The sequence below is a fragment of the Panicum virgatum genome, chromosome 4K, assembly GCF_016808335.1.
Source record: "Panicum virgatum strain AP13 chromosome 4K, P.virgatum_v5, whole genome shotgun sequence".
Lineage (NCBI taxonomy): Eukaryota > Viridiplantae > Streptophyta > Magnoliopsida > Poales > Poaceae > Panicum > Panicum virgatum.
The window spans coordinates 18721063-18746225 of record NC_053139.1 but is presented as its reverse complement, the minus strand read 5'-3'; the positions used below and the strand labels follow the sequence as shown (position 1 = coordinate 18746225).

The following is a 25163-nucleotide window of genomic DNA, read 5'->3' as shown; positions in this document are numbered from 1 at the left end:
TTCTTTATCCTCTTCTAACTCTTCATTGCAGTAATATGTTGTGTGTGTTGATTCTTCACCTAAATCACCGACCTTCTGGTGAATCTGAATTACCATTGTAAGAGGCCACCCTCTTTGAAGAGTTGTGTGCATGTAATGTTTCCATTCTTCCGTACTACTTATAAGCGTCAACTCCCAGAAATTCCCATTTGTTTCCCAGAAAGTCACGGTATGAACCGTAAGCAAATGGGTCTTTGGATTCACATTGAACTTCCCGTGAAGCCATTTGCGTATGGAACCAAAACTCCTCTCTAGGGGTTTATCTAGACTGCACTGTCTTCGTTCCAATGCTGATAGATTTACTCCATAGGAATCACGAGTAATTCTATAGAAATCACCGTAATGAACTTGAAACGTCACCTTACTCGACATATCTGGCCATTCAAAGACTTAATTTTAATTAAACCTATTTCTAAAACCATGGTACGGCTTCAATTATAACTACTAATCCGAACCCTAAGCGGTTCAATTATAAAAAACACTAATCACAGAATTAAAAATACAAAAAATTTAGAATGACAAAGTTGAGAAATATTGGTTACCTGCGGTTCGGATCTAAAATCCGGTAGGGCTTCGCTGTTGCAATTCCCTCCCTCACCCCACGTCTCTCCTTTTTCCCTCTACGGATGTTGTTTGCTGCAAATGCAAGTGTGGGGGGACCTCAGCTTTTATATTGGGGGGAGTCTGCCGCCCTCCTGCCGGGCGGTCGGCCTGCCTGCCGCCCCTCCACCGGGCAGTAGGGGACTCCATGCGATAGAACTCAAATTTTAATTACATATAAGTACCTACCGCCCGGCAGGGGGCGGCAGGGGGGCCGCCGGCCGCCCCCCTTCCGGGTGGTAGGGGTATAAAACTATAAATTGTAAAACCAAAAATATATTTATGTAAAAAATATTTTTAAAAATTAGAAAAATAGAAAAAAGGCCCGTGTCGGACTCCGACCGTCTCAACATCCGAGCCCAAATATCCAAGGCCGTCGACCCTCCTCTCTCTCCAAAGGAAAATCCCATCTCATCGAGTCCTCTCTGACCCGAAGCTGACGCGCCCAACCCACAGCGCACAGCCACCACATCCCCGCATGGCCGCGCTCGCCGGCGGCGGCTCCCCGCCCCTCCCGCCGCCGGCGCCGTCGTCGAAGGGCAAGGCCAAGATGGACGGCGAGGCGGAGGCGAAGGGCGCGGGGAAGATGTGCGGCATCTGCTACGTCGACGGCGCGCGGGCCATCCGCGGCGAGCTCGACTGCTGCGCCCACTACTTCTGCTTCGTCTGCATCATGGCCTGGGGCCGCGTCGAGTCCCGCTGCCCCTTCTGCAAGGCCCGCTTCCGCACCATCCGCCGCCCGCCCGTCCCGGGGCGGTTCCCCGACGAGCGCATCGTCTCCGTCCCCGAGCGCAACCAGGTAATCGTTTGTTACCCTAAATCAAGCATGATCCGATCTAATCCGGTGATCCCACGACTTTTTGGTGGCATCTCCGTAGTAGAAATCCTCGCGTCCATGACTGCGAATTCCGGCAATTTCGGCATTGGTTGCTCCGTACCACGTGCTATTCCGCTCCCCTGTCAATTTGCCATGCCTGGACGCCATGGATTCTCCGCGGGACGACACTGACGTGCTGTGCTGGTTGGTGCAGGCATACCGTCCTCAGGGCAACGGGAGCGCCACGGCGGGCCGGGATCCGTACGCGGACACCATCTGCACCGTGTGCAACGGCTCCAGGGACGACGAGCTGCTGCTGCTCTGCGAGCTCTGCGACTCGGCCGCGCACACCTACTGCGCCGGGCTGGGGACCGTCGTGCCGGAGGGGGACTGGTTCTGCAAGGATTGCGCCACGGTCAGGGAGGAGCAGTTGAGGTGGCTGGCTGAGAATGAGGGCCGGGACAGCCAGGGTGAGTTTGAGATCAGCATCGATGTTCCCAGAGCTGAGCCAGTTGCACCTCCTTCTGTTTCTGATGTTGTGGATGATGAGCATGATCCAGATAGGACAGATGTGTGGAGCGCTAGGCTTCCCACAGATGACCCGGTTCCTTCGGTTTATGACATTGTGGGTGACGATTTCGCCACCAGTGCCGGGATCTTTAGGATGCCTGCAAGGAATGCTGAGGATTTTCCATCACAGTGCACTTTGTCAGCAGGATCTCAGTGTCCTGGATTGACCAAGGGACGAGATAATGGTCTCGGGGCATATCATGCCCGCATTCGCCTTGAAGTTGAGAGAGCTAGAACACTGCGTAACTCTCGCAACCTTGATAAGCGCATAAGGGAGCTGCGGGACAACTGGGCTGCTCTGCGTGATGGTTCTATGGGTTTTGCTCTGCGTGTGCCTAACGGAAGAAGGAAAGATATGAATGGTTCTGTTTCTGTTGCTACCGAGCAGCGTCACCCAGTGCCTGGAACTGTCAGCTACAGAAATGGCGGTCCTGCTACTTCTGTTCAGCTGCCACCGCTTTCCCCTGAGGAAACTAGTACCTCACTGGGACATAGTAAAAAAGTCTTGCACAAGGATGCTTGTGATGCCCGTAAGGCATGGAAAAGGTTGGAGATGGCAAAAACTTCTGGTGGGAAGAAGATATCTAGCAACCCTGCCTCCCTTAGCTGCAGCCCCCCATTTTCTTTGGGGAATAGATCAACTTCTTACAGTCCGATTGATACAGTCTTGGGACACAAGAACCATAACCATCCTAATAAGGTGTCTCAAAAAAAGACCGCAAACTGTGGTCAGGGTACAAAAATGGAAAGTACACCGCCAGCAAAATACACAGGAGAATGCCGTAGCTTGTCTGAGGACAGTCGTTCGCGGATTCAAGAAAGGATGATTTCTTTTCAGAATCGAATAAATCAGGATAGTCTCAATGGTGAAGTTGCCTCATCAATTCAAGATCAACATTTTGATCAATCATTAGCATCTTCGTGTAGTACAGGCATATTAGAGAAATCCAAATCGCTGCATCCACTAAAGTGCAGTTCATCATCCGGTCAGTCCCCTCCGACTTCATCACTACAGTTGGGACCTAGTGCTGGGAGCCAGTATGCTATGATGATAAATCCTGAGGATCCCCCAGCTGTTAGTGCTGTGACAACCAATGAAATAGGTAGTGCTGCAACCACTGAAGTTAGAACAAGTTCTAGAGCAGACCGTCATGAGCGCAAGAGGAAACACAGTTCTGAAAAATGCAATGCTGAAGGATCCAAAAGGTCCAGGTCAGCCTGTAAAATTGCAAAAAGTGAGATTTCTTCGTTGGCTGTTCGTGAGCTGAAACTACTTAAGATAGACAAAATGCACGGTACAAATCCTCCTTCCTATTCTTCTGTTCCCCAGTATAACTTTTCTTTCGCTATCATGTATTTAATCTCATAATTTCATAAACCACTGTCTGTGATTAAGGCTCTGAAACATTCAAAGAAGTTGCTCGGACAGCAACACATACCGTCTTGGCTGCCTGCGGATTTGAGCACTCGCCATCGCAATCCCTTGCACTCTCAAGACCGATTTGCAAACATAGCCCCAAAGTCAAACAGCTGAAGTCATCAGAGATAACCGATTCTTGCAGAGAATGCTTGCTTCTCTCTGTGAAAGAAGCCATCACTTTAGCCTTGTCAGGTAGGCATATGGATCAAACCAATGCCTCCTGTTAGATTCTAGACACAGTCTTGAGATTCTTTCTTGTCTGGTCATTGTGAATATCTTACAGCACAAATTAGAGACAAGTTGTACATTTCATATTTTCATAGCATGTCTGCCATCCTATATAGGCCCTGTTTAGTTCCCACCCCGTAAACGCAAAATTTTGCGAAAGAATCTTGCTAATTTGAAGTAATAAATGAAGTCTATTTACAAAACTTTTTGTATGGATGGGCTGTAAATCGCAATACGAATCTAATGAGCCTACTTAATCCATCATTTGCAACAGTGATGCTACAGTAATCATTCGCTAATTATTAATTAATCATGGATTAATTAGCATCATTAGATTCGTCTCGCGATTTACAACCCATCAGTGCAAAAAGTTTTGTAAATAGATTTTATTTAGTACTTCAAATTGGTAAGATTTTTTTGCAAAAATTTTTTGCAAAAAGAACTAAACACGGCCATAGTGTAGTTGCCAGGTCTGATTTTGCCATCCTTTAGTGTAGTTGCTATGTTAGTTGTTACTTTAACAACTAACAACTAACATTCTTTTTACTTTTTTGAAAAAAAACAACATTCTTTTTATTTTGCCATGACCATGGTTGTAGTACTAGAACCAAACATTTTCGGGCTCATGAGGTGTGTTTGGTGCAACTGGTGCACGGAATGGGTCTCACATCATGACATGGTTGGGTTGTAAATGCTGGCTATTAATGGGTGGGCAAAAGTCTCTCGATGAAACTTGCATAACTGCTGATCTCAAATGTATTGATGCACTGGCTTTCGACGGTTCAACTAAAGCCTTCCACCGATTGGGAAAGCGAGGGAAGCACACAACTCTTGTAGCCTGTCGGGATCCAAGCAATACCTAAAATGGTTAAACAAGTTATTGTTGCCCAACTTGTAGTGTTTATCTTCCTCAGTGATCAATTATAATGTGAGGCAAACAGTCGTGTTATAACAACAGTAACAAAAAAAAACAGGGGGTGGGTGGGGGGTGCTCCAGCAGTTAACAACTGAACTAAGGTCAAGTCTTCATAAAAAGTGACCGTATGAACAACGCAAAATTGTTGCGCATCTATGCTGATTTTATGCATGGCACGAAACGATTTAGGCTAGAGGGGACATTACTATTGCAAGCCGCAAGTTAGGTACTGTACTGCAGTTTTCTCAAAAAACTATGCAAACTATTTTGAAATTAGCATTAAGGATTCGTAACCAGTTTGAGGGAGTAGTCCATTAATAAGTACAGAGCGGTACATTTTTTTTTTGCGAGGAGGTACAAGCTGAAGTTTTAACTCGAAGCTATACATTTTTTTTTTGAAAACACCCAGGAGCACTGGGGAATCATGTAAGAACTCAATCGGACATCCACGCTCAACGCAGATGGGCTGCCGGAAAGTCCGATGACACGCCTGCCGGGGCTTACACATGCACACACCACACATCTATACACACGCACCCCAGTACTCCTCTGGGGATAAACCCCATGCGACTCCCGGAAATTCGGCCCCGACGTGGCTCGAACCCGGGCGGGCAGCTCGGCCACTGCCGGAGCTAGCCACCGGACCTTTGGTCTGTTCGCGAAGCTATACTTTGCAAGGGTATTGTTTCTTCCGTCATGTCACCTAATAATTTTCGTTCTGAGAATTTTAGCTAGGCATACAGTAGTAAAAAAACTTACTTGTACATATACTCTTACCGTGGAAAGGGAGGGCTGGGAGCGCCTGGACATTGTGGGCGCAACACGTGTCTTGAAGAGAGGAAGCCCGATGCGATGCATGGATTTGGCTCATACGCAACAATCAGCCCATTCGTGTCCTGGAGAGAGGAAGCCCGACGCGGGACATGTATAGATTCGGCCCATACACAACAATTAGTTCAATTTCATGCCCTCCAGCGTACTTCTCTTCCCGCTAACCATCAACACATCAATCATTTTGCTCCATATTTCCAAGTGGGCGCGGCGTAGCGCGCAATTTATCTAGTACATACGTAGGCCCTGCTCATCGACTACTGGAGTTTCGAGCTCTGTCCTCCTCACGAGCTTTGCCTACCCCGCACCGTCCACGGCATCGACAACTTTGGTGAGCATCTTATCTAGAGATGGTGGTCTTAGCGTTCTCTTTACAGTTTTACAATCCATCTTGACCTTTAGATTATCTACGTTAAAATTCAAAATCCTTTGCCACTCCGTTGTTGCCCCCTGATGACGCCCCACCATGCTCATGTCTAGTCTAGCGGTTCTCAACACTGCCAGTAGCGAGGTGGGAAAGAAAAAGACCATAGTTCCACGGCAAGATGGACTGGTTCGCTAATAAAAAAAAAAGATGGACTGGTTCATGTAAAGTACCCGCTACGGGGCTATGGCCGCCGCCGGCAGCTGTCATCATCATCAATCAAAACACAAAAGATGAACCAAATCCGACCCGAGTCCGAGAATTTCAGAATGGAATGGTGCGTGGCCAGCCGCCAAACAGCAGGCGGTACGCTCAACACCGCGCGCGCACGAGGATAACCGTATTTTTGTTGCACAGCTGCCAAATGCCAAACCAGCAGATCCAACACGAGCATCCTACGCGCCAACGGCACGCGTCCAGAACTCCAAATCAATGTCTCCGGCGCCAGCACCACACTAGGCGGCCCCGCCTGCCAGTGTGCTCTACTGCTGTGGTGTGCGTGGGCGGCGGTGTAACCGCGTGCCTGCCTTTATTGCTGCTGCTGGGATAGATCATTGGGGGTGTGTTTAGATCCACGAAATTTTGAGAAAAAATGTCACATCGAACACTTAGCACATTATAACACTTTTCGTTTGTTTGTGGTAAATATTATCCTACCATGATCTAACTAGGCTCAAAAGATTTGTCTCGCAACGTACATCAAAACTATGCAATTAGTTTTTTTATGTACCTACATTTAGTACTCCATGCATGGGTCATTTGATATATTTAATATTTCGATGTGACGGAGATGTGATGAAAAATTTGAAAAGTTTGGAAATTTTGTGGGAACTGAACACAGCCAAGGAGGAGAAGCCTTTTTCTGCCCCGTTGCTGCTGAGATGGTATGGGAATACGGTACACCGTGTACTGGGCCGGGGTAGCGATTACGATGACGGGTACTACGTACAGTACAACCTTATACCGTGCTATAATGGAGGCATGGATGGAGCTGCCATTACCATTTCGCTGGCAGAGGAAAAGAGGTACCCAACCTTGCTAATGGATTAAGCGCACCGAACAAATTAATGGGCAGAGAAAAACAAGAAAGAAGAGAAAAAAAAAAAGAAGAGAAAGCAAAAGACGAAAAGTCTCCCGAGTCGATCACCATACCTGCGCTAAATGCTCCGCATACCAGGATCATATATCATTCGTACACAACACATCAGTTTAGCCAGTTTCAGTCCCTACTTAAAAAGCCCGCTTCGTTAAGGTGTTGTTTGTTTTCATCAGTTTTTTAGTCTTTATCACATCAAAATGAATCTTACCATTTAGGAGTATCAGATAAAATATATTTATAATTTTTTTCGACAGATGAGTGCTAATTCGCGAGACGAATCTAATGAGCCTAATTAATCCCTGGTTTGCTACAGTAACCATTCGCTAATTATGAGTTAATATACTTCATTAGATTTGTCTCGCAGTTTAGCTCCAGGGTTCTACAATTAGTTTTGTAATTAAACTTCATTTAATACTTCTAAATGCTAAGATTTTTTTTGATGTGACATGATCTAAAGTTTACGAAACCAAACAACCCCAACCCCTAAGTCATATGTACACGACAAGTTGTTAACTTAAGTTGTCGATTCAAAAGAGCAAATCCTTTTAAAAAATTCAGAACTACCACATATTACAAAATTGCCTCTTCAGGCCATTTTACAAAGGCAACATGGCTATGCTTTTTATTTAGGGAGGGGCGTTTTATTTAGGGAGGGCCCGACGGGACCATCAAGCCCATGGATGTACACGCACGAGCACGAGCCGTGTGCACATGGCAATTTGACAGGGTCTCGCCTCAAATCTCGACAAACACGGCCACCAACTGCTCCCGTCTCGCAATCAAGAATTCACGAACCCATGTACTACATGTAGATGCAGGCAGCTTCGTCCGAATCACTCCAAACAAAAAGCCGGAGCAGAGACAGACGACCAGGAGGAACAGGGGGGGGAGATGAGAGAGATCGACGGGTGCCGGATCGGATTTGTATGGAATCAGATTCGGATTGTATTTTTATTATATTTTAAATTGAATAAGGATTCGAATATTATCGAATACGAATACAAAACGAATGTCTCGGATATTGACTTGATATATGAGCTAACTTTTTATTATTTTCTTTATTAATAGTTTTAGATTATAAAATCGTTATACATGTACAAACTAAAGTATAATAGTATTATAATAAATATAGCTAGTTAAAAATAATTTATTTATCAAAAAATATGTTAATAAATAAATACATATAAATAAAATTAGAAAAAAGTATATTGCAATAAACATATAAATATTTTTTATTATATATAAATAAAAAATATAGAGGTAATTTGAAGATAAAATAAGAATACATAAAAGTAAAATTAATAATATGGGTGATGAGAAATAAATATAATTTTTAAATAGTTTTTGAATGAAACGAATACGAATAGTGTCGGATATTGTCGAATAAGGATGTAGAATCAGATAGAGAAAATCAATGAAAATCGGATTCAGATGTATCTATTTTACTACTATATTTAATTCGAATACGGATACGGATATCTATATTGATGTTTAAGCGGATACGGATATCGAATAATTCGAATATCTAGTATTCCTTTCTCATCCTTAGGCCCTGTTTAGTTCCCACCCCGTAAACGCAAAAAAAACATCATATCGAATGTTTCGACACATGCATGGAGTACTAAATGAAGTCTATTTATAAATTTTTTTTGCATAGATGAGCTGTAAATCGCGAGACGAATCTAATGAGCCTACTTAATTCATGATTTGCAACAATAATGCTACAGTAACCATCGACTATATATTAATTAATTATGGATTAATTAGCATTATTAGATTCGTCTCGCGATATACAATCCATCTGTACAAAAAGTTTTGTAAATAGACTTCATTTAGTACTTCAAATTTATTAGATTTCATCGCAATTTTTTTTTGCAAAACATCTTAACAACTTACTCCCCTTTCCCGGTCTTGCGAGCGAGCCCCGCCATGGATATCTGCACCGGTTGTTTTCGAGCCAGATATTTGAAGTGCTTGCGTTTGCGTGGGGAGGGGTTGGACCCCGTCTACTCCGGAACAGGGGACGCTGCCCTTTTCCACGCGCCACTCTGCTCCGAACCCATCCTGCTCCGACTAGCCCTCTCCCTGCTCCGACTAGCCGAGGAGAAAGCAACAGAGGAAAGAGAGAGGATTTCCACCCGGTCGTCCCCTCGATCCGTTCTCCGCTGCAGTTCCTTGAAGCAAGGTGCTGGAGATCGACTCCGTCTCCGTCGACCGGAATTCCACGGCGTCGAGGTATGGTGCGAGGCCCTTGCTGCCAAGTTTTATATGCCTCTGTTCAGACTCGTCTCGATTCCGCAGTGTTTAGCTGCTCTGCGAAATTCCGGCTTGCTCCCATGGCGGCGCGAAGTTGAGGTTGCGTCTTACCGCGTGCCGCCGCCGCGCAGGGCCGCTTCAACCGTTTTGGCGCGTCGTGCCAGCGAGATGCTTCGGTGAAAGACCGCTTCTTGACGCGTTCTGCTGGTGCCGCTGCTCCCCATGGCAGGAGCAGGAGGAGGCTAGGACAGCCCGGCACCGAGAGGCGCGCGGTCCGTGCTCCCCAGCGTGGCCTCGCGCGGCATGCTCGTTGCCTCGCCGGGGGAGGGATGGTCGATCGAACGAGGGCCGCGCTCATCGGGGTCACCGCCGGCGTCGCGGCTGCGGTGCTTGCGGCGGCGTGCGTGCTCCTCGCCATCTGGCTGCACCGCCGGCGGGCCAGCGTCGCCGCCCGGACGCGGTCCGTGGAGTCGCCCTCAGCGACGCTGCGGGCCGACGGCGACCGCTGCGCCAGCCTCGACTCCAGCGTCTCCGTCTCGGTGGTCTCCGAGAGCGTCGCCGACTGGGGCCACCCGCCGCCGGCAAAGCGCGCCGCGTTCTGGGCCTGGAGAGGCGGCGCCGGCCATAATGGCAGGGAGCCGCCGCCGCTGACCGTTTCCGGGATCCCAAAATACCACTACAAGTATGGCAATTTTTTATCTTTAATTTTCGTGTTCGTATATGCTTTCTTGCAGTTTTACGCCTATGTTTGGAACATGTGCATTTTCCACAACCTTACGCAATTGAAATGTTCCCAATGAAATTCCTGCGAAAAATTATTGCAATTCAGATGAGTCTGTTAAACTGTCACTGAATAGAGTAGCCACCTGTATATGATCAAATCTTCAGTTGCAAATATCACATCATTTTCTGAATTGTTCCATCATATTGCTGGTGGTTGCTGCTCAGGGATCTGCAGAAGGCTACCAGCAACTTTACCACAATTCTGGGGCAAGGATCGTTCGGTCCTGTGTACAAGGCTGTAATGGCCACTGGTGAAGTGGTAGCTGTAAAAGTGCTCGCGAGTGATTCAAGGCAAGGGGAAAGAGAGTTCCAGACTGAGGTATGTTAATCTTTTTCGGGTGCATATTTTCTTTTGGTTTTTGTTCAAGAAAATTATCTATTTTGGTTGGTGCGAGGGATGTGGTAAGAGGTGCACTTTTTTTTTTTTTGCTAATCCTCCTAAGGATAATTTGTACCTCAGGGAACAACTTCCTTGGAAATTGGCTTGCCTATTGGCATGCTGTGTCAGTTATTATGTTCCTATCAACATAATGCTGCCTTTGGAATCTAGTCGCATAGTATGATGAAGTCAAAAAACAGATGAGAAATGCGCACATTGACCTAAAAAGAATAAGTCTCGCGAGTCTAGAGAGAAGTACCATTGAAAAAGAACCTTTTCTTATTTGTTTTCAGTCTCCTTCCCATGATTAGCTAATCTGAGGGTTATCTTTTTCTTAGACACATCCACTTGTCGTCGCAAAGTAATTATGTTCTTGAATGATGGAACACACTTTGCCTCAAAAATTGAAACATTATTTACCTCCAAAGAAAAGGAAAGAAAGAAAAAGAAACATGCTGTGGGCAAAGCGAGTACCTTTAATCTGTGTGAAGTAATTTTCTGTGGACATTTGAATAATAAGCTGATCAAAGTGCAATCGTGACTCCATCTTTTTTGCAGGTAGCTTTGCTTAGCAGGCTGCATCATAGAAACCTTGTTAATTTGGTTGGGTATTGCGTGGAAAAAGGTCAGCGCATTCTGATTTACGAGTACATGAGCAATGGGAGTTTGGCAAGACTTTTGTACGGTAAGGGAGACAATTTTCTCTATTTTTGTAAAATGGAGCACGAAACAGAGAAATGGGACAAATGATTTAAATATTAGTTTCATCATTTCAAAATTTGACCCTAATTACATTCATATAATGTCATTCAGGCGACAATAAACGGAGTTTGAGCTGGCAAGAAAGGCTGCAAATTGCCCATGATATCTCTCATGGGATCGAGTATCTGCATGAAGGGGTATGCGTTAAGTTCATGGCTATTGAAGTGTGTGTTGTGTTAGTAACCTAATCTTGGCAATAAATGAAAGATATATGACTACGTTTCATGTGTGCAGGCTGTTCCACCTGTTATTCACAGAGATCTAAAGTCTGATAATATACTTTTGGACCATTCAATGAGGGCCAAGGTTTGTAAATTTATGATGTACTTTATATTGCTCATTCAACTGCTACACATGCACTTTTAAGTATCATCCTGTCAGTTGATTTAACTGAACCAATACTGACTCATGATGAGTATAAAGTTCGATGATTCAATTCCACCGCGATATATGCAACTAAAAGCAAGATTAAAATCAGGAGACAAAATACTTGCCCTGAAAACTATGCTCATATATTCTAATTTACCTTTTGCTTGTGGGTGCAGGTTGCAGACTTTGGTTTATCAAAGGAGGAAGTATATGATGGAAGAAAGTCGGGCCTCAAGGGCACCTATGGATATATGGATCCTGACTACATGTCCACAAATAAGTTAACAAAGAAGAGCGACGTGTATAGTTTTGGTATTATACTTTTTGAACTGATAACAGCCATAAATCCACAGCAAGGTCTAATGGACTACATTAATCTGGTAAGTCATTTTAACGTTACTGAAAGTACATAAATCTTGTAGTTTGTCGTCTAGAAGAGTCCTCTCTAGTTAGGCCTTCCCGCGCGTTCATCGGTTGTATCCTTGTGCCGTATAGTCCTCTAGAGAAAACTCAAGGTGTGCGTGCGCCCCTCATGGCCCGCGTTGTAAAGGAAACCACTCTTTTTCCTTCTTAATGCAATGATAAGCAGCTCTCCTGCGTATTATCGAAAAATTTAACGTTACTGAAAGTCCATACAGAATTAGAAAAGCATTTTGTTTCTACTTATTCCATAAGTATTACTCCCTCCTTCCTCGTTTATAAGGCATAGAGGAACATGGCACGGTCTTCCAAACGATACTTTGACCATTTATTTATCATATACTATATCACTTATGATTATAAATTTATAATCACTTGATGGAGAGAATAATGGCTTGTATTCCTCCAAACCTTAGAAGGGTGGGATATATAGATCCTATACATGGGCCTCTATACATGGGCTCACATATACACCAACACCCCCCGCAGTCTGAACTACCGGCGCAACGGTGTTCAAGACTGGACAACGAAAAAGCTAACACCCCCCCGCAGTCTGAACTACCGGCGCAGCGGTGTTCAAAACTGGACAAGAAAATACTACAAATAGAGTACAAAGGGCAAATATCCCCCCTCCCGCAGCCACAACTAGTCACAGGCTATGTTGAGGCTAGAGCGAAACTCCGAGAAGGTCGAGGAGGGCAATCCCTTGGTGAAGATGTCAGCAAACTGGGAGGTAGTCGGGACATGGAATACCCGAACATCGCCGATGGCGACTCTGTCGCGCACGAAGTGTAGGTCGATCTCCACATGCTTCGTCCGCTGATGCTGTACAGGGTTGGTGGAGAGATACACGGCGCTGACGTTGTCGCAGTAGACGAGCGTGCTCTTGGCGAGCGGGCTGTGGAGCTCTGCCAAGAGCTGTCATAGTCAGGACGCCTCCGCCATGCCGTTAGCGACAGCCCGGTACTCCGCCTCAGCACTGGAACGGGAGACAACCGGCTGCCGCTTGAACGACCAGGAGACCAGGTTGCCGCCCAGGAAGACGGCGTAGCCGGAAGTAGAGCGACGAGTGTCTGGGCAGGCAGCCCAGTCAGCGTCGGTGTAGATCACCAGCTCAGCAGAGGACGAGCGGTGAAGCACCAGGCCGAGGTCCACAGTGCCACGAACGTAGCGGAGGAGACGCTTCAGTGCAGCAAGGTGTGACTCCCGGGGATCATGCATATCGAGACAGACCTGCTGAACAGCGTAGGTGAGATCCGGCCTGGTAAAGGTGAGGTACTGCAAAGCGCCAGCCAGACTCCGGTAGGCAGTAGGATCAGCCACCGGATCACCCATATCAGCAGACAGCTTCGCCTGAGTGTTGACAGGAGTGGAGCAGGGCTTGCAATCAGTCATCCCAGCCCGCTCCAGAATATCGAGTGCGTACTGCCACTGGTGAAGGAGAAGACCAGACGGGCGAGGCTCAACAGTGATGCCCAAGAAGTGGTGGAGCTGACCCAGATCCTTCATAGCAAACTCCTGCTGCAGAGAGGAGATGACACTCTGAAGTAGCTGCTGACTGGAGGTTGTGAGCACAATGTCATCGACATAGAGCAGCAGATATGCAGTCTCATCCCCACGGCGGTAGATGAAGAGAGATGTGTCGGACTTGGCCTCGGTGAACCCCAATGTCAGCAAGAACGTGGCGAACCGAGAGTACCAAGCCTGAGGAGCCTGCTTCAGACCATAGAGAGACTTGTTGAGCCGGTAGACCATATCCGGACGACTCGAGTCCACAAATCCCGCTGGCTGAGAGTAGTAGACAGTCTCTGAGAGAGTGCCGTGAAGAAACGCATTCTTCACGTCCAGCTGGTGCACAGGCCAGGAGCGCGAGAGGACTGTGTGCACCGTAGCGGGCTTCACCACTGGGCTGAAGGTCTCATCATAGTCCACACCAGGTCGCTGAGTGAACCCCCGGAGAACCCAGCGAGCCTTGTAGCGCTCCAGTGTGCCATCAGCCCAACGCTTATGCGTCCAGATCCACTTGCCAGTCACCACATTACAACCAGACGGACGCGGCACGAGGTCCCACGTCTGGTTGGCAAGAAGAGCCGCGTACTCTTCATCCATCGCGCGACGCCAGTGAGGATCCAGCAAGGCGTCGCGGACAGAGGAGGGTATCAGAGAGACCCACGGCTCTCCCTCGGTGGCGGAGAGAGTCGCGGCCTAAGACGCCCTCCGCCGAGTCACCATGTGATGAATATGCCGAGGATCCCGATGGATGACTGGCGGGTGGTACACCTCCGGCTCGGCTCGAGAGGGAGCCGGAGGAGTCGGCGGCGGCGACGGCTCCGGTGTAGGCGTTGTAGGAGCCTCCGTAGCAGGAGGCGGCGCCGGTACACCTGCACGGGCTGAGCGTACCGCTGCGGCGCCGGTGTCGACGCCGAGCGGCGCCGGTACACCTGCACCGGTTGAGCGTACCGCGCAGGGGCAGGGGAAGGCACCGGGGCCGCGCGTGGCGCAGCGGGAGACCCCGGGTCCGCACACTGCCGACCGGAGGTTCGGGGGCCGCGCTCGGCGCAGCAGGGATCACCGGAAGCGGTACCGGTGCGCCGGGAAAACCTGCAGGAAAAGGACAGACAGGTAACGGTGGCTGAACCACCGGGTCAGTCGGAAACAAAGACTCCAGCTCGGGGTCAGGAGAAGATGTGGAGGAGGTGGAGTAGGGGAAATCCGACTCGTCAAAGATGACGTGTCGGGAGATCAGAACGCGGTGAGAGGTGAGGTCAAAGCATCGGTACCCCTTGTGATTAGGGGAGTACCCGAGGAACACACAACGAGTCGAGCGGGGCGCCAGCTTGTGAGAAGCGGTGGCGGAGGTATTACGGTAACACGCACACCCGAAGACCCGAAGGTGGTCGTAGCGAGGAGGGGTACCGAAGAGAGCGTGGTGTGGAGTGGGAGCAGGAGAAGCAGTGGACGGAAGGCGGTTGAGTAGGTAGGTGGCGGTGTGGAGGCTCTCAGCCCAGAAGCGCGGGGGGCAGAGAGGCCTGGATCATAAGGGTGCGCACGACGTCGTTCGTCGTGCGAATCATCCGCTCAGCCTTGCCGTTCTGATGAGAGCTATACGGACAAGACATACGCAGCTGAACACCCCGAGAGAGGAAGAAGGAACGGGATGTGGAGTTATCGAACTCCCGCCCGTTGTCACACTGGACGGCCTTAACAGTGAGGCCGAACTGAGTGGACACCCAGGCAAAGAAGTGGAGGAGGGTGGGGAAGCTCTCAGACTTGGCGCGCAAAGGGAAAGTCCAAGAGTAATGAGAAAAATCATCAACAATGACCAGGGTAATATTTGTAGCCAGACATGCTGAGTACAGGAGATGTCCACAGGTCACAGTGAATAAGATCAAAAGCATGCGCAGCATGCGAAGAAGAAAACGGAAGTCTAACATGACGACCTAACTGGCACGCATGACAGAGGTGCTCAGCATGAGCCCTAGTATATGGAACATCGGTACTACGGCTGAGCTAAACCAAAATGTCGCGGCCAGGGTGTCCAAGCCGGCGGTGCCAGGTGGTGGAAGAAGGCGTCACAGCAAAAGCAGTAGACGAAGAAAAAGTCGAAGACGGAGCAGCGGAAGCCGAAGAGTGTAAAGGGGCCCGGGTTGTCACATCTGAGGACCGGACGCCGGGAAGCCGAATCCTTCACAGTAAGACCAGAAAAGTCAAATTCGATAGAACAGGAGTTGTCAGCAGTAAACTGGCGAATGGAAAGAAGATTGTGAACTATTTGAGGAGCAACAAGAACATTAGAAAGACGAGGAGCAGAACCCACGGCGGTGACAGGAGGGCAAGACCCATCACCAACCATGATAGAAGAAGGACAAGAGGGGTGTGGGGGTCGGACGGAAGAGAGGATACCAGCATCAGGAGTGGTGTGGAACGAGGCACCCGAGTCGGCGATCCACTCGGTGCTGACCGGCGGCGTCAGTCCCATGGTGCTGAAGGACTGCGCCAGAACAGCCTGGTCCCACCCCCCAGGCCAGGTCAGCTGTTGGCTGGGCTGAGCGGGCGGGGTCCAGTACGGCGCGGAGAGGGGAGCAGCACCGGTGAACATGGCCACCGGCTGGAGCTGAGGACGAGACCCCCCTCCCGGACCCTCGAACGGCCACATCGAGATGCGCCCTGACCATGTGTTGCTGAAGGATGGCCAGGGCGTACCTCCAGGGGCAGGGGCAGAAGCGGGAGTCGAAGCCGGAGCCGGAGGAGTCGGCGCGCCCCGACGGCCCTCACCGGTACCGGTACCCCCAGAAGCAGGGCCACCACCACCACCACGTCCCCCCCGCCGACGACGTCCACGCCCCCCACCTCCGATCTGCCCGGCGGGAGCAGCACCAAGGAGAGAGGTGGCAGGGGTGGCGGAGGAAGCCGTTGGAGCAGCGACGAGCGCGGTGGAGCTGGACGAGGGCGATCCGGGCGCGAGACCCCTAGTGATCTCCTCGAGGGCGAGGTCGTCCCGGACCTACAGGAAGGAGGGGAAGGGCCTCTGGCGGGCGATCCAGCTCTTCAGGTGGTCATAGGTGCTGCTCAGGCCCCGCAGGACATTGAGCACCAAGACCCGATCGGACACCGGATCCTCGAGGTCGTGAAGAGCATCGGCCATGCCCTTCATCCGCCGGCAGTACTCACCAACGGAGAGGTCCCCCTGCACGAAGGTGCGGAAGGTGGCGTCGAGCTGGAGGGCGCGGTACTCGGCGTTGTCGAGGAACTGCCCCTCGAGTGCCACCCAGGCCTGCCGCGCAGTGCCGCCGTGGGTCCTGACGAGGTCCTGAAGATCTAGGGAGATGGTCCCGAAGATCCAGGACATGGCGACGCTGTCGAGGCGCAGCCACGCCACGTCCTGCGCCTCGATCGGCGTGTCGAGGAGGACGTGGTCGTCGAGGGCGTAGCAGCGGAGGGCGAGCAGGACCTGGTCCCGCCAGCGTCCGTAGGAGGAGGACGTCGGGTCGAGGAGGACGGTGACCAGGGCCCTGATGTTCTGGACACCGGCGGCCTGGAGGTGGAGCTGGGCGACCATGGGGTCGGTCGGGTCGTACCGGGCTCCAGATCCAGCGGGCGGGGCCTAGTGGGAGGAAGAGGCGCCGGGCTCGGGGACGACGAGCCGGCCGGAGGAGGCGCGGAGGAAGTGCTCCGCCTCGGCGACCCGGAGAGTGGAGGCTTCGGCCGCGGCGCGCTCGCGCTCCCAGGCGAGGGCAACCACGCGGACCCGCTCCTGGGCCGCCGAAGCCTCCGACTTGGCGGCGGCGAGAGCGGCGTCGGCCTGCTGTCTGCGGAGGGCGGCGGCAGAAAGCGGCGCATCCGCGGGCGACATCTCGAGCCCGGTCCACGCGGCATCAGACGCGGCATCGGTGGCGGGCTGCTTGCCCGCGGCGCGGTGGGCCGCAGCGGCGGCGGCGGGATCCTGCAGCAGCGGCAGCGCGGCTGGATCGGCGCCCGCGGCCTGCAGCAGCTGTGCCGCGGCTCGCAGGACGGCCGGATCGACGACGGTGGCGCGCTGCTGGCCCCTGCAACCCCCGCGCCAGCAGCAGCGGCAGCGGCGGCGTTGGGTAGCAGGGGACCCTGCTGGGGCAGCACGGGAGGCCCCTGCTCGAGCAGCAGGGGGTCGGCGGCAGCGGCGCCCGCAGCCCCCGCATCCAGCGTCGGCCGTAGAATGACCAGGGCGGCGGCCTGGGCGCGCGGCTGCAGGGGAGCGCCCGCTGCAGGGCCGGCCGCGACCCCCGCGGCCCGTGCGCGCTAGCCAGAGGCGGCGGCGGCGGGGCCGGGCAGGGAGAAGGCAGCGGCGCGCCCCCTGCCCCCGCAGCGACTGGATCCGCCAGGGAGTAGGCGGCGGCGGCGCGCCAAGGAACGGCGGCTGCGGCGGATCCAGAGCCTGCAGCGGCGGCCTGGAGCAGAGCAGAGGTTCCGGCGGCGGGCAGAGGTCCCTGCGGCATGGATCCAGAGCTTCCGGCGCCGGCGGCTGAGGAAAACAGGGGAGGGAAAGAGGAAGGGGAGAGAGGAGGGGGCGCCGGCGGCCGGTGGCCGGCCATGGCTGCCGGCGGCGGCGGCTGGGAGGTGGGGAGGGAGGAGAGAAGAGGGATCCCTAACCCTAGGCTAATGATACCATGATGGAGAGAATAATGGCTTGTATTCCTCCAAATCCTAGAAGGGTGGGATATATAGATTTAATACATGGGCCTCTAGATGGGTCTCTATACATAGGCTCACATATACACCAACATCACTGTAAACTATATTTGATTACGAATTCAATCATATAAAATTTACATTATAAAAATAAAAAAATAATAGTCAAATTATTGGTCAAAGATAGAAAGGTTTGAATCTTGATATGCGTGTGTGCTTTATAAACGAGGTTGGAGGGAGTATCACTCAATATTAGCAGGTCGAGCACTTGCTTTATATTTGACTAGTTTTGCCTGGTCCACTTTTGAGTCATGCACATCGGACCTGTGTATATTACTACAGTTCATTTAGCCCTTTATTACCTGTGAGGCATGATGTTAGGCCACAAATTTAGTTGTTTAGGACAACTACTTACTACTGTATTGCTGTAAGATGAAGATATCTTATTAAACAAGTCTGTGAGCACAAGTGCCATCAATAGTGCTGTGGAGTACCAAACAACTTATACGATGCATGCTTCCTTTCAGGCAGCAATTGGAGGGGAGGGAAGGGTTGATTGGGATGAGATACTTGACAAGGACCTCCTAGTAGGGAGCATCCCTGAAGAGGTCAGGATGCTTGCTGATGTTGCCTACCGATGCGTTAACAAGAGTCCGAGGAAGCGCCCCTGGATATCAGATGTCACGCAGGCCATCTCAAGGCTCAGGCAGCGCCAGCTGACAAAGCATGATGCTCTGACTTTGCCTAGGAGCGAGACTAGAACCATCCTGAGGAGGATAGAGTACCAGCATGTCGAGCTGAGTGACCTTACCAGCATGAAAGAACTGACGCCCATAAGGGCATGAGCTTGTTCTCGTAATGTAGGTTCCTTGTAGAGTTAGCTTTTAACTTGATCAAAAAGTAAGTCAAAATGCAAAGAGGGTTGAAGGAAGCTGTAGCTGTTTGATGAAAGCATCAAGGAGTTGAGATCCTTGAAGATGTCTTGGCTGCCATGAGAGTTATCGACGTCTCATTAATTGGAGTTCTGACTGACCTGAGGTTTGAAATCGTTGTATATAGTCAACAGTAGTTGTAGCATTTGGTAAGATAATGACATCCATATTGCATATTCACGTAAATCAACAAGGAAATTTTGTCTAATTTATAAAAATCATTGAAAGTTGTTTTGAGAAAAATAACTGAAAGAATCCGGGATGTATTAAACTACTGAAAAAAAAACTACAACTCTTATTACCGTTCCATCAGTTGCCATTATTCTTTGATCATTCTTCTTTCTTATTATATTTTTCTGCAGTCATAATTGTGCAATAGCAAAAGTAACTTGGAATACAAACACTGCAGCAACAAAAGTAACAGCTGGAAATAGGTAAAACAATACATGTATTACAGATGCCATGAGCGAAAGTACCTAGGAATACAGACACAGCAGCAACAGAAGTAATAGCTGTTTTTTACCCAACAATTTTCTGGACCACTGACGCATTTATTCTGGTCGTACAATATACATGAGAGAATTAATTTCACACCTCAAGACTGCAAGATAGATTGAGAGCATTTAACTGTACCATGGCTTTTATTTCATAGATGCAGTTCAACCAAGCCACAGAAATATATTTTTTTTTACCATGCCCATATGAACGAGAAAATGAATACTCCGGCAAACCGAAGAGTTACAGTTAACTGCAAAAAACAGTTAGGTGCCACCAGTATGGACTAAGGTACAAGACCTGTACTCAGCATGCCAACTACAACACAACAAAATGACTGCAAGTTGAGCTTTAACATTCATCTGAGGTCTGATACAAACTTACAATGTTTAATTACTACATCAGAAACTTTCTGCTGAATGTTTATTTGAATGGAACTTTTGAATGCATATCATGAGTGGAAGAGTTGGGTGGCCAAGAACAGGGTTGACATCACATCCCAACATCTTCAAGCAACTCATGGCTAGCAACCTAGCTAGAAAATGAGAAGAAGAAGAAGAAAAAACTATGTACAGAGCAAGGCCATCATCACGATATGGACCTCTGGATCAGGCGCTCAATCACTCGAACCCTATTGCAATCCAGTGAAGGATGGCTTTATTCTAGAATTGGATAGCTTAACACCTGCAAGAAAGCCACAGCAGAGAGCAGCAGCTGAACAGGCGCTCACCTCCCTACTCCTGAGCTAACTCAAAACTGGCAAGAAGTGCCAAGTCTCGCCTTTGCCCTTTGTGCTGTCACGCTCTTGCGTGAATGGAATGCCTCAGGCAGCAGCTCCTGGAACTTCTCAAGGAACAACCCCCACGTCTCAGATCCCATGTCAGCCAGTTTGATGAAGCTCACACTTGCCGGGAGCATATCATTTGCACTCCCCCAGTTACAAAGTTGAGAGCCATGGTCGTTGCTGCTGCTCTTAGAAGTTTTCACAGAATTCACAATCTTAGGACCAGAAGACAGTTGACGCTGGGTTTTGTCTGTTAGACTGACACCCTTCAGTGAGGTCGACAGCTTCGAAATGTTAGCAAGCCACTTATTGACAGGCTTAGGGCATGCTAACTTTCCTGCATCGCTTTCTACCTCCTCAATGCCATCTTCCTCTTCCTCTTCTTCATCAGCCTCATCCAATCTACAGAGTTGGTTTCTGGAGTTTCCCCGCTTAAACTCAAACTGATGGGTGGATGGTTCTTTTGGCATTTCATGATCTTCACCATCCAATTCAAATTGAGTTAAATTCTCGTCACCAGAGTCATGTTCTGTTGACCTGTCTTCTTGTTCTGTTGCTAGCCTCTTTGCCTCCATGCAGACAAACTCTAGGTCACTTGGCAGGTCTTCCATGCCAGTAAATTCCCTGCTCATCATCTCCCCAATCTCTGCAAGGCACAGACCAAATGCCGTGGCTTCTTTCAGAAATATGGTTGAGAGTATAAGTACTCGCAGGCATGCTTCACGGATCATAGGCAACTCCATACGCAGCATGTCGGCATCTTTCACTGGATCAAGATTTGCTATGTACTCGAGCTCATCCTCAGAGAATGGTACTGATGCCTGAGGCCAGTGGATCCATTCAAAATAAGGATCCTCCAAACACTCCGGAAGGCTGAGACCATGATCAATAGGAATAAGCTCAGTCTGATTCCCAAATGTTCCTGCTCCAGTCTGCTTCCTTACCAGAAGATTTCCAGCATGTCTATCAGTGTTGAAGATCCTGATATCGAGAATACCAATCCTATGGACAGCGGAAACGGGAAAGCTTGAGGTGCCATAATCACTGGCATCAAAATCATGAGGAATATACTGCTGAAATGATGCAATCTTGCTAACAACTTTAGTACCACCATCAGCAACATTCTTGTTAGAACAGTCCACGCCTTCATTCATATGAAACACAGGATGAGAAATTTTAACAAGAACTGTTGGAGGGACATTAGCAGAGTTATCATGGTCCAGAAGGTAGGCAGCAACCTCTCTGAAACCAGTCTCACCAACTCGAACTGATCTTTTGAGGCCTGGCTGCCCAAGAGATTTTCCTATAAAACCTTTTGGGTTGTTGGGTGCAAATGGTTCCTCGTCATTTGGCTTCACAATTGCAGCATTCTCACCTTTGCTGTTCCTGAAATAGTAGGCACCACCAAGCCCACTATTGACGGGTACTGGATCCACACCTTTTCTTATAGCCCGAGCAACATCCTTCACAAGCTGCCTTGTTCGAGAGCAGCGGCTTGGGCATACTAACAGTTCAATTGGACAACCCCAATCTCTTTGTTGTTGGAGATCCTTGCCTGTAGGAGACATGCATGGTGTGGAGGAGCTTCGATGCATGAATGTCTTGGTGAGAAGCAATGGGGAGTCATTTCTGATGGTGCTGAGATCATTTTTTAGGACACGATCACCTAATGTCAGAGAACTCTCCTCGGTGGGAAAATTGAGGGCTACCTGCAGCTTTCTCTTGACCGTGTGCACATTGTCACCGCGATCCAGTTGAACAGCCAGGACACAACCAGTGTCAGTTTGGACAAAGAGCCGTTTCCATCTACCAACCTTCGACTCACTTATACTTAGGGTAGGATACTCAGTGCTAAGTGCTCGGTCCAAGACTGAAACTGCCATCTGGGTCTGCACTGGGCTCTCCAAGTTGCGAGACATAGTGGACACTGAAAGAGGACAATGTACTAGGGGGAGCTGCCAGAACGCAGTCCTTGCTTCTCTCTTGTTTTCTTGTGTGCAACGTCAGCAGATGAGTGCGAGAGAGATATCACTGCAGTGATCATCAGCCAACGACAGACATCTTGTACACTTGCTAGACGGCACCAGGAAGCGACAACAAAAAAGGAAGGTGAAGATAGCAGGGGGTGTAACTGATGAAACTGGACAAGTTGCTTGTTGATAGTTAGATCCTGCACGAACAGACAGAATAAGAGGATGTTATCATCATATTCCAAGTCAGAGAAACAAACAACTAACAAGTATAAAAACAAGACAAGAATTATGTCCTCACAACTTAAAAACAACTATAGCATCATTCCTGTTCCACATGAAGCATAGAACAGAAAGTAAGGAAGTTTCCTCATGACACACTCATGCTGTCACGCAATCAAGAAACCCCAATATTTCACATGGCTGAAGTAAGCATCCATAATTGTTAAGGAAAAGTTGGCACACACAAGGAGTGGACTACCACTTTCCATATAATTGTTGACCATTAGGTTGTTTGTTTAATGTACATGTTGAAACTATGACATGTTAGTTGAAGATAGGTGCATCTTTTTGCAATTTTATCATTTCAGATTCGAGCTGTCTCCACATCACTCTCCCATCAATAGTACCTGCGTTCTCTCACCCTGAACCTCTGTCAACCGAGATGAGATTTAGCCATTTAGGCATGCAACTAAACTTCCAGGCGGCAACTGACATAAGGAACACCAAAACCCACATCTCAGTTCTTCCTGGTAGCTGAATGCATGTCATCTCATCTCGGACAGGTTAGTCAAAACTGCAGGCAATTGTCAAAGGTGGCCTTTTTACTACAGGAATATCGTACTCCTCGAGCTGAATCTACACTACTCCGGTAGCTGCACAGGGACAGATTCTGCTCCACAGCTCGATTGACACAGATCCGCTGCAGCACTGCTGCTAGAAGCAGATGAAGAAGCAAACGCCTAATATGCTATCAAGTCAAGAGGTAGAAGAAAGAAAGCAGAGTTTTTCCAGCTAAATATGCCAATTTTTGCTCTCCCAGCCAGAGAAACGAGGCAAAAACGGAGAAATAATAAATAGAGGCGCCAGAATTAGTGAAATGAGCACCAGCAGGCCAACGCGAACGAAGAACCCCAGGAAAAACGGGGAGAATGAGCCCCCAGACATACCTGATCCAATGCGGAGCCTCGGGGATAGTGGCCTGCCGCCGGCGGAGCCGCAGATCTGGTACTGCGCCGGCGCCGGCGCCGCGCACTCCTAGAAGGCACCACCGCCCTTCCGTGTCCAGCGGCCGGCGCAGCACCACCAACTCTCGGTCGCTGGCAGCACGCCCCCACCTCCCAGCGCCCCCACTGGCCGGCTCTGCCTCCCGTTCTTGGCGTCCGTGCGGTGTGTTCGTGCGCAGGGGTGGTGCGCCTCAAGCAGGGGGAAATTTGTAGGGGGTGAGGGATGGGTTAAGAGAAGGGTTAGGGAGGCGGGTTAGCAAATAACCATGGTTAGAGAGACGTAAGTTGTGCGAGGAGGGAGTGGCCGAAGCAACGGGCGTCTCTACATTTTTTTCCTTTTGCATTTGCCACCATTTGTTTTCATGTAATTGAATCTAGGTTGCATGTAGTTATTTTCTATTTTCTAGTTTTGAAAATAAAAACTTCAGAGGAAGGAACCGGTGGCTGGTGATTTGCAAACAGGACCCTATTTAGTTTTTTAATGGACATAGTAGGTGCAAGTCCTCAAGGATCTTATTTTGTTTACTGCCTTGAACTAAAATGACCCGTTTGCTCGGCATCTTTGGAGCACAATCGCTTTGCGGTGTAGTAGTTTACATTACATGTTGTTTGTTTATAGGGTTAGTTGGATCCATGCCACTACAATTTCTTGAAATTGGATTTCATGTTGAAATCCATGCCATTGAGTGGCATGATTTTCAACATGAAACCCAAATTCACGGAGTTGTGGTGGCATGAATCGAATTTTCCCTTGTTTATATGCACTACAATTAATTCCCATGTAATAGGTCTACAGAAAGCCGACACCAGTCAAAGCTAGGCACGTTTTGCATAAGAGGTCCATACATGAAGGTGACACCTCACACCTAGGCACCTTTTGATTTCAAGCCATCGTCTCACTTTTCTTAATATTATTCTTGTCGCATCCCCTTCTTACGTATGATACGCTTTGCGGTGTAATAGTTTCCGATCCGTTACATGTTTTTCGTTTTTTGCGTGCTACAATTAATTCCCATGTAATGGCCCGTAGGAAACCGACATCGCTCAAATCTGGTCATGTTTTGCGTAAGGTCTATATACGAAACTGACACCACTCACACCTAGGCACCTTTTGATTTCAAGCAATCGTTTTACTTTTTCTCAATATTCTTCTTGCCGCATCCCCTTATGTATGATACGATAATAAGGTAGGCATTACATTGAGATGTGGAGGAAGCAATATACCTAGAATAAGGAAAGGGATATGATGTGATGACTTGAATGTTTTTCATATATGCAAATCTATATGGAAATGCTCATCCTAGGTATAGGGTATGATATCATTGGCAGGAGCTTAGCTACAGTCACGATTCTTGCACTGCAATAGCTTAGACGACTAGTGAATGCTTTTTGATGTGAGCATGATAGGTTATCATGTTGTGGATTCCTTGATAGTGGCAGTCACAACTAATGAACATTAGTTAGCAATGGAGGTGCATCACTACGTAATGCCATTCATTCCATGTTGGATGCGGCGGCTCTACTACGCTACAAGAGAGATCCTACCATTGACCCTAGTGCTGCCAAAAAGAGATGTCCTTCAATGCCAATAAATTTTCATTTTCTTTACCAAGAGGAACCAAATGATGGCAATGTTCCTTGTATTCTTTAATTTCTAGTCCTAGCTTCTATATGTTTG

At 48.9% G+C, this 25163-nt stretch overlaps 3 protein-coding genes across 5 annotated transcripts; 2 read left to right on the top strand and 1 right to left on the bottom strand.

Annotated features, from left to right (window-relative positions):
• The first annotated feature begins 1035 nt into the window (after nt 1–1035).
• On the top strand, nt 1036–4158 carry LOC120703388. The gene is made up of 4 exons (XM_039987441.1): nt 1036–1438; nt 1671–3321; nt 3423–3790; nt 4133–4158. Exons 1-3 carry the CDS (start codon nt 1118–1120, stop codon nt 3671–3673), a joined length of 2223 nt encoding a protein of 740 aa, XP_039843375.1. The 5' UTR covers nt 1036–1117; the 3' UTR covers nt 3674–3790; nt 4133–4158.
• A 4767-nt stretch (nt 4159–8925) lies between these two features.
• On the top strand, nt 8926–19196 carry LOC120703387 (calcium/calmodulin-regulated receptor-like kinase 2). Of its 3 annotated transcripts, none has more exons than XM_039987437.1 (8): nt 8926–9179; nt 9332–9882; nt 10149–10302; nt 10921–11047; nt 11176–11261; nt 11359–11430; nt 11670–11873; nt 18606–19196. In XM_039987437.1, exons 2-8 carry the CDS (start codon nt 9530–9532, stop codon nt 18921–18923), a joined length of 1314 nt encoding a protein of 437 aa, XP_039843371.1. In that variant the 5' UTR covers nt 8926–9179; nt 9332–9529; the 3' UTR covers nt 18924–19196. The 3 variants fall into 3 exon arrangements, with proteins under 3 accessions (XP_039843371.1, XP_039843373.1, XP_039843372.1); XM_039987439.1 differs by having other exon boundaries at nt 9246–9882; XM_039987438.1 differs by having other exon boundaries at nt 8927–9179; nt 9430–9882.
• A 643-nt stretch (nt 19197–19839) lies between these two features.
• Nucleotides 19840–23677, bottom strand: LOC120703386 (phosphatidylinositol 4-kinase gamma 5-like). The gene is made up of 2 exons (XM_039987436.1): nt 23429–23677; nt 19840–22459 (listed from the first exon to the last, which is right to left on the bottom strand). Exon 2 carries the CDS (start codon nt 22206–22208, stop codon nt 20256–20258), a length of 1953 nt encoding a protein of 650 aa, XP_039843370.1. The 5' UTR covers nt 22209–22459; nt 23429–23677; the 3' UTR covers nt 19840–20255.
• Between the last annotated feature and the right edge of the window lie 1486 nt (nt 23678–25163).

Coding starts and splice junctions, on each gene's coding strand:
- LOC120703388 (XM_039987441.1), top strand. CDS start 1,118: ATGGCCGCGCTCGCCGGCGGCGGCTCCCCGCCCCTCCCGCCGCCGGCG. Junction 1,439..1,670: donor CCGTCCCCGAGCGCAACCAG/GTAATCGTTTGT, acceptor TGGTTGGTGCAG/GCATACCGTCCTCAGGGCAA. Junction 3,322..3,422: donor TAAGATAGACAAAATGCACG/GTACAAATCCTC, acceptor TCTGTGATTAAG/GCTCTGAAACATTCAAAGAA.
- LOC120703387 (XM_039987437.1), top strand. CDS start 9,530: ATGGTCGATCGAACGAGGGCCGCGCTCATCGGGGTCACCGCCGGCGTC. Junction 9,883..10,148: donor ATCCCAAAATACCACTACAA/GTATGGCAATTT, acceptor GTTGCTGCTCAG/GGATCTGCAGAAGGCTACCA. Junction 11,262..11,358: donor TCGAGTATCTGCATGAAGGG/GTATGCGTTAAG, acceptor TCATGTGTGCAG/GCTGTTCCACCTGTTATTCA.
- LOC120703386 (XM_039987436.1), bottom strand. CDS start 22,208: ATGTCTCGCAACTTGGAGAGCCCAGTGCAGACCCAGATGGCAGTTTCA.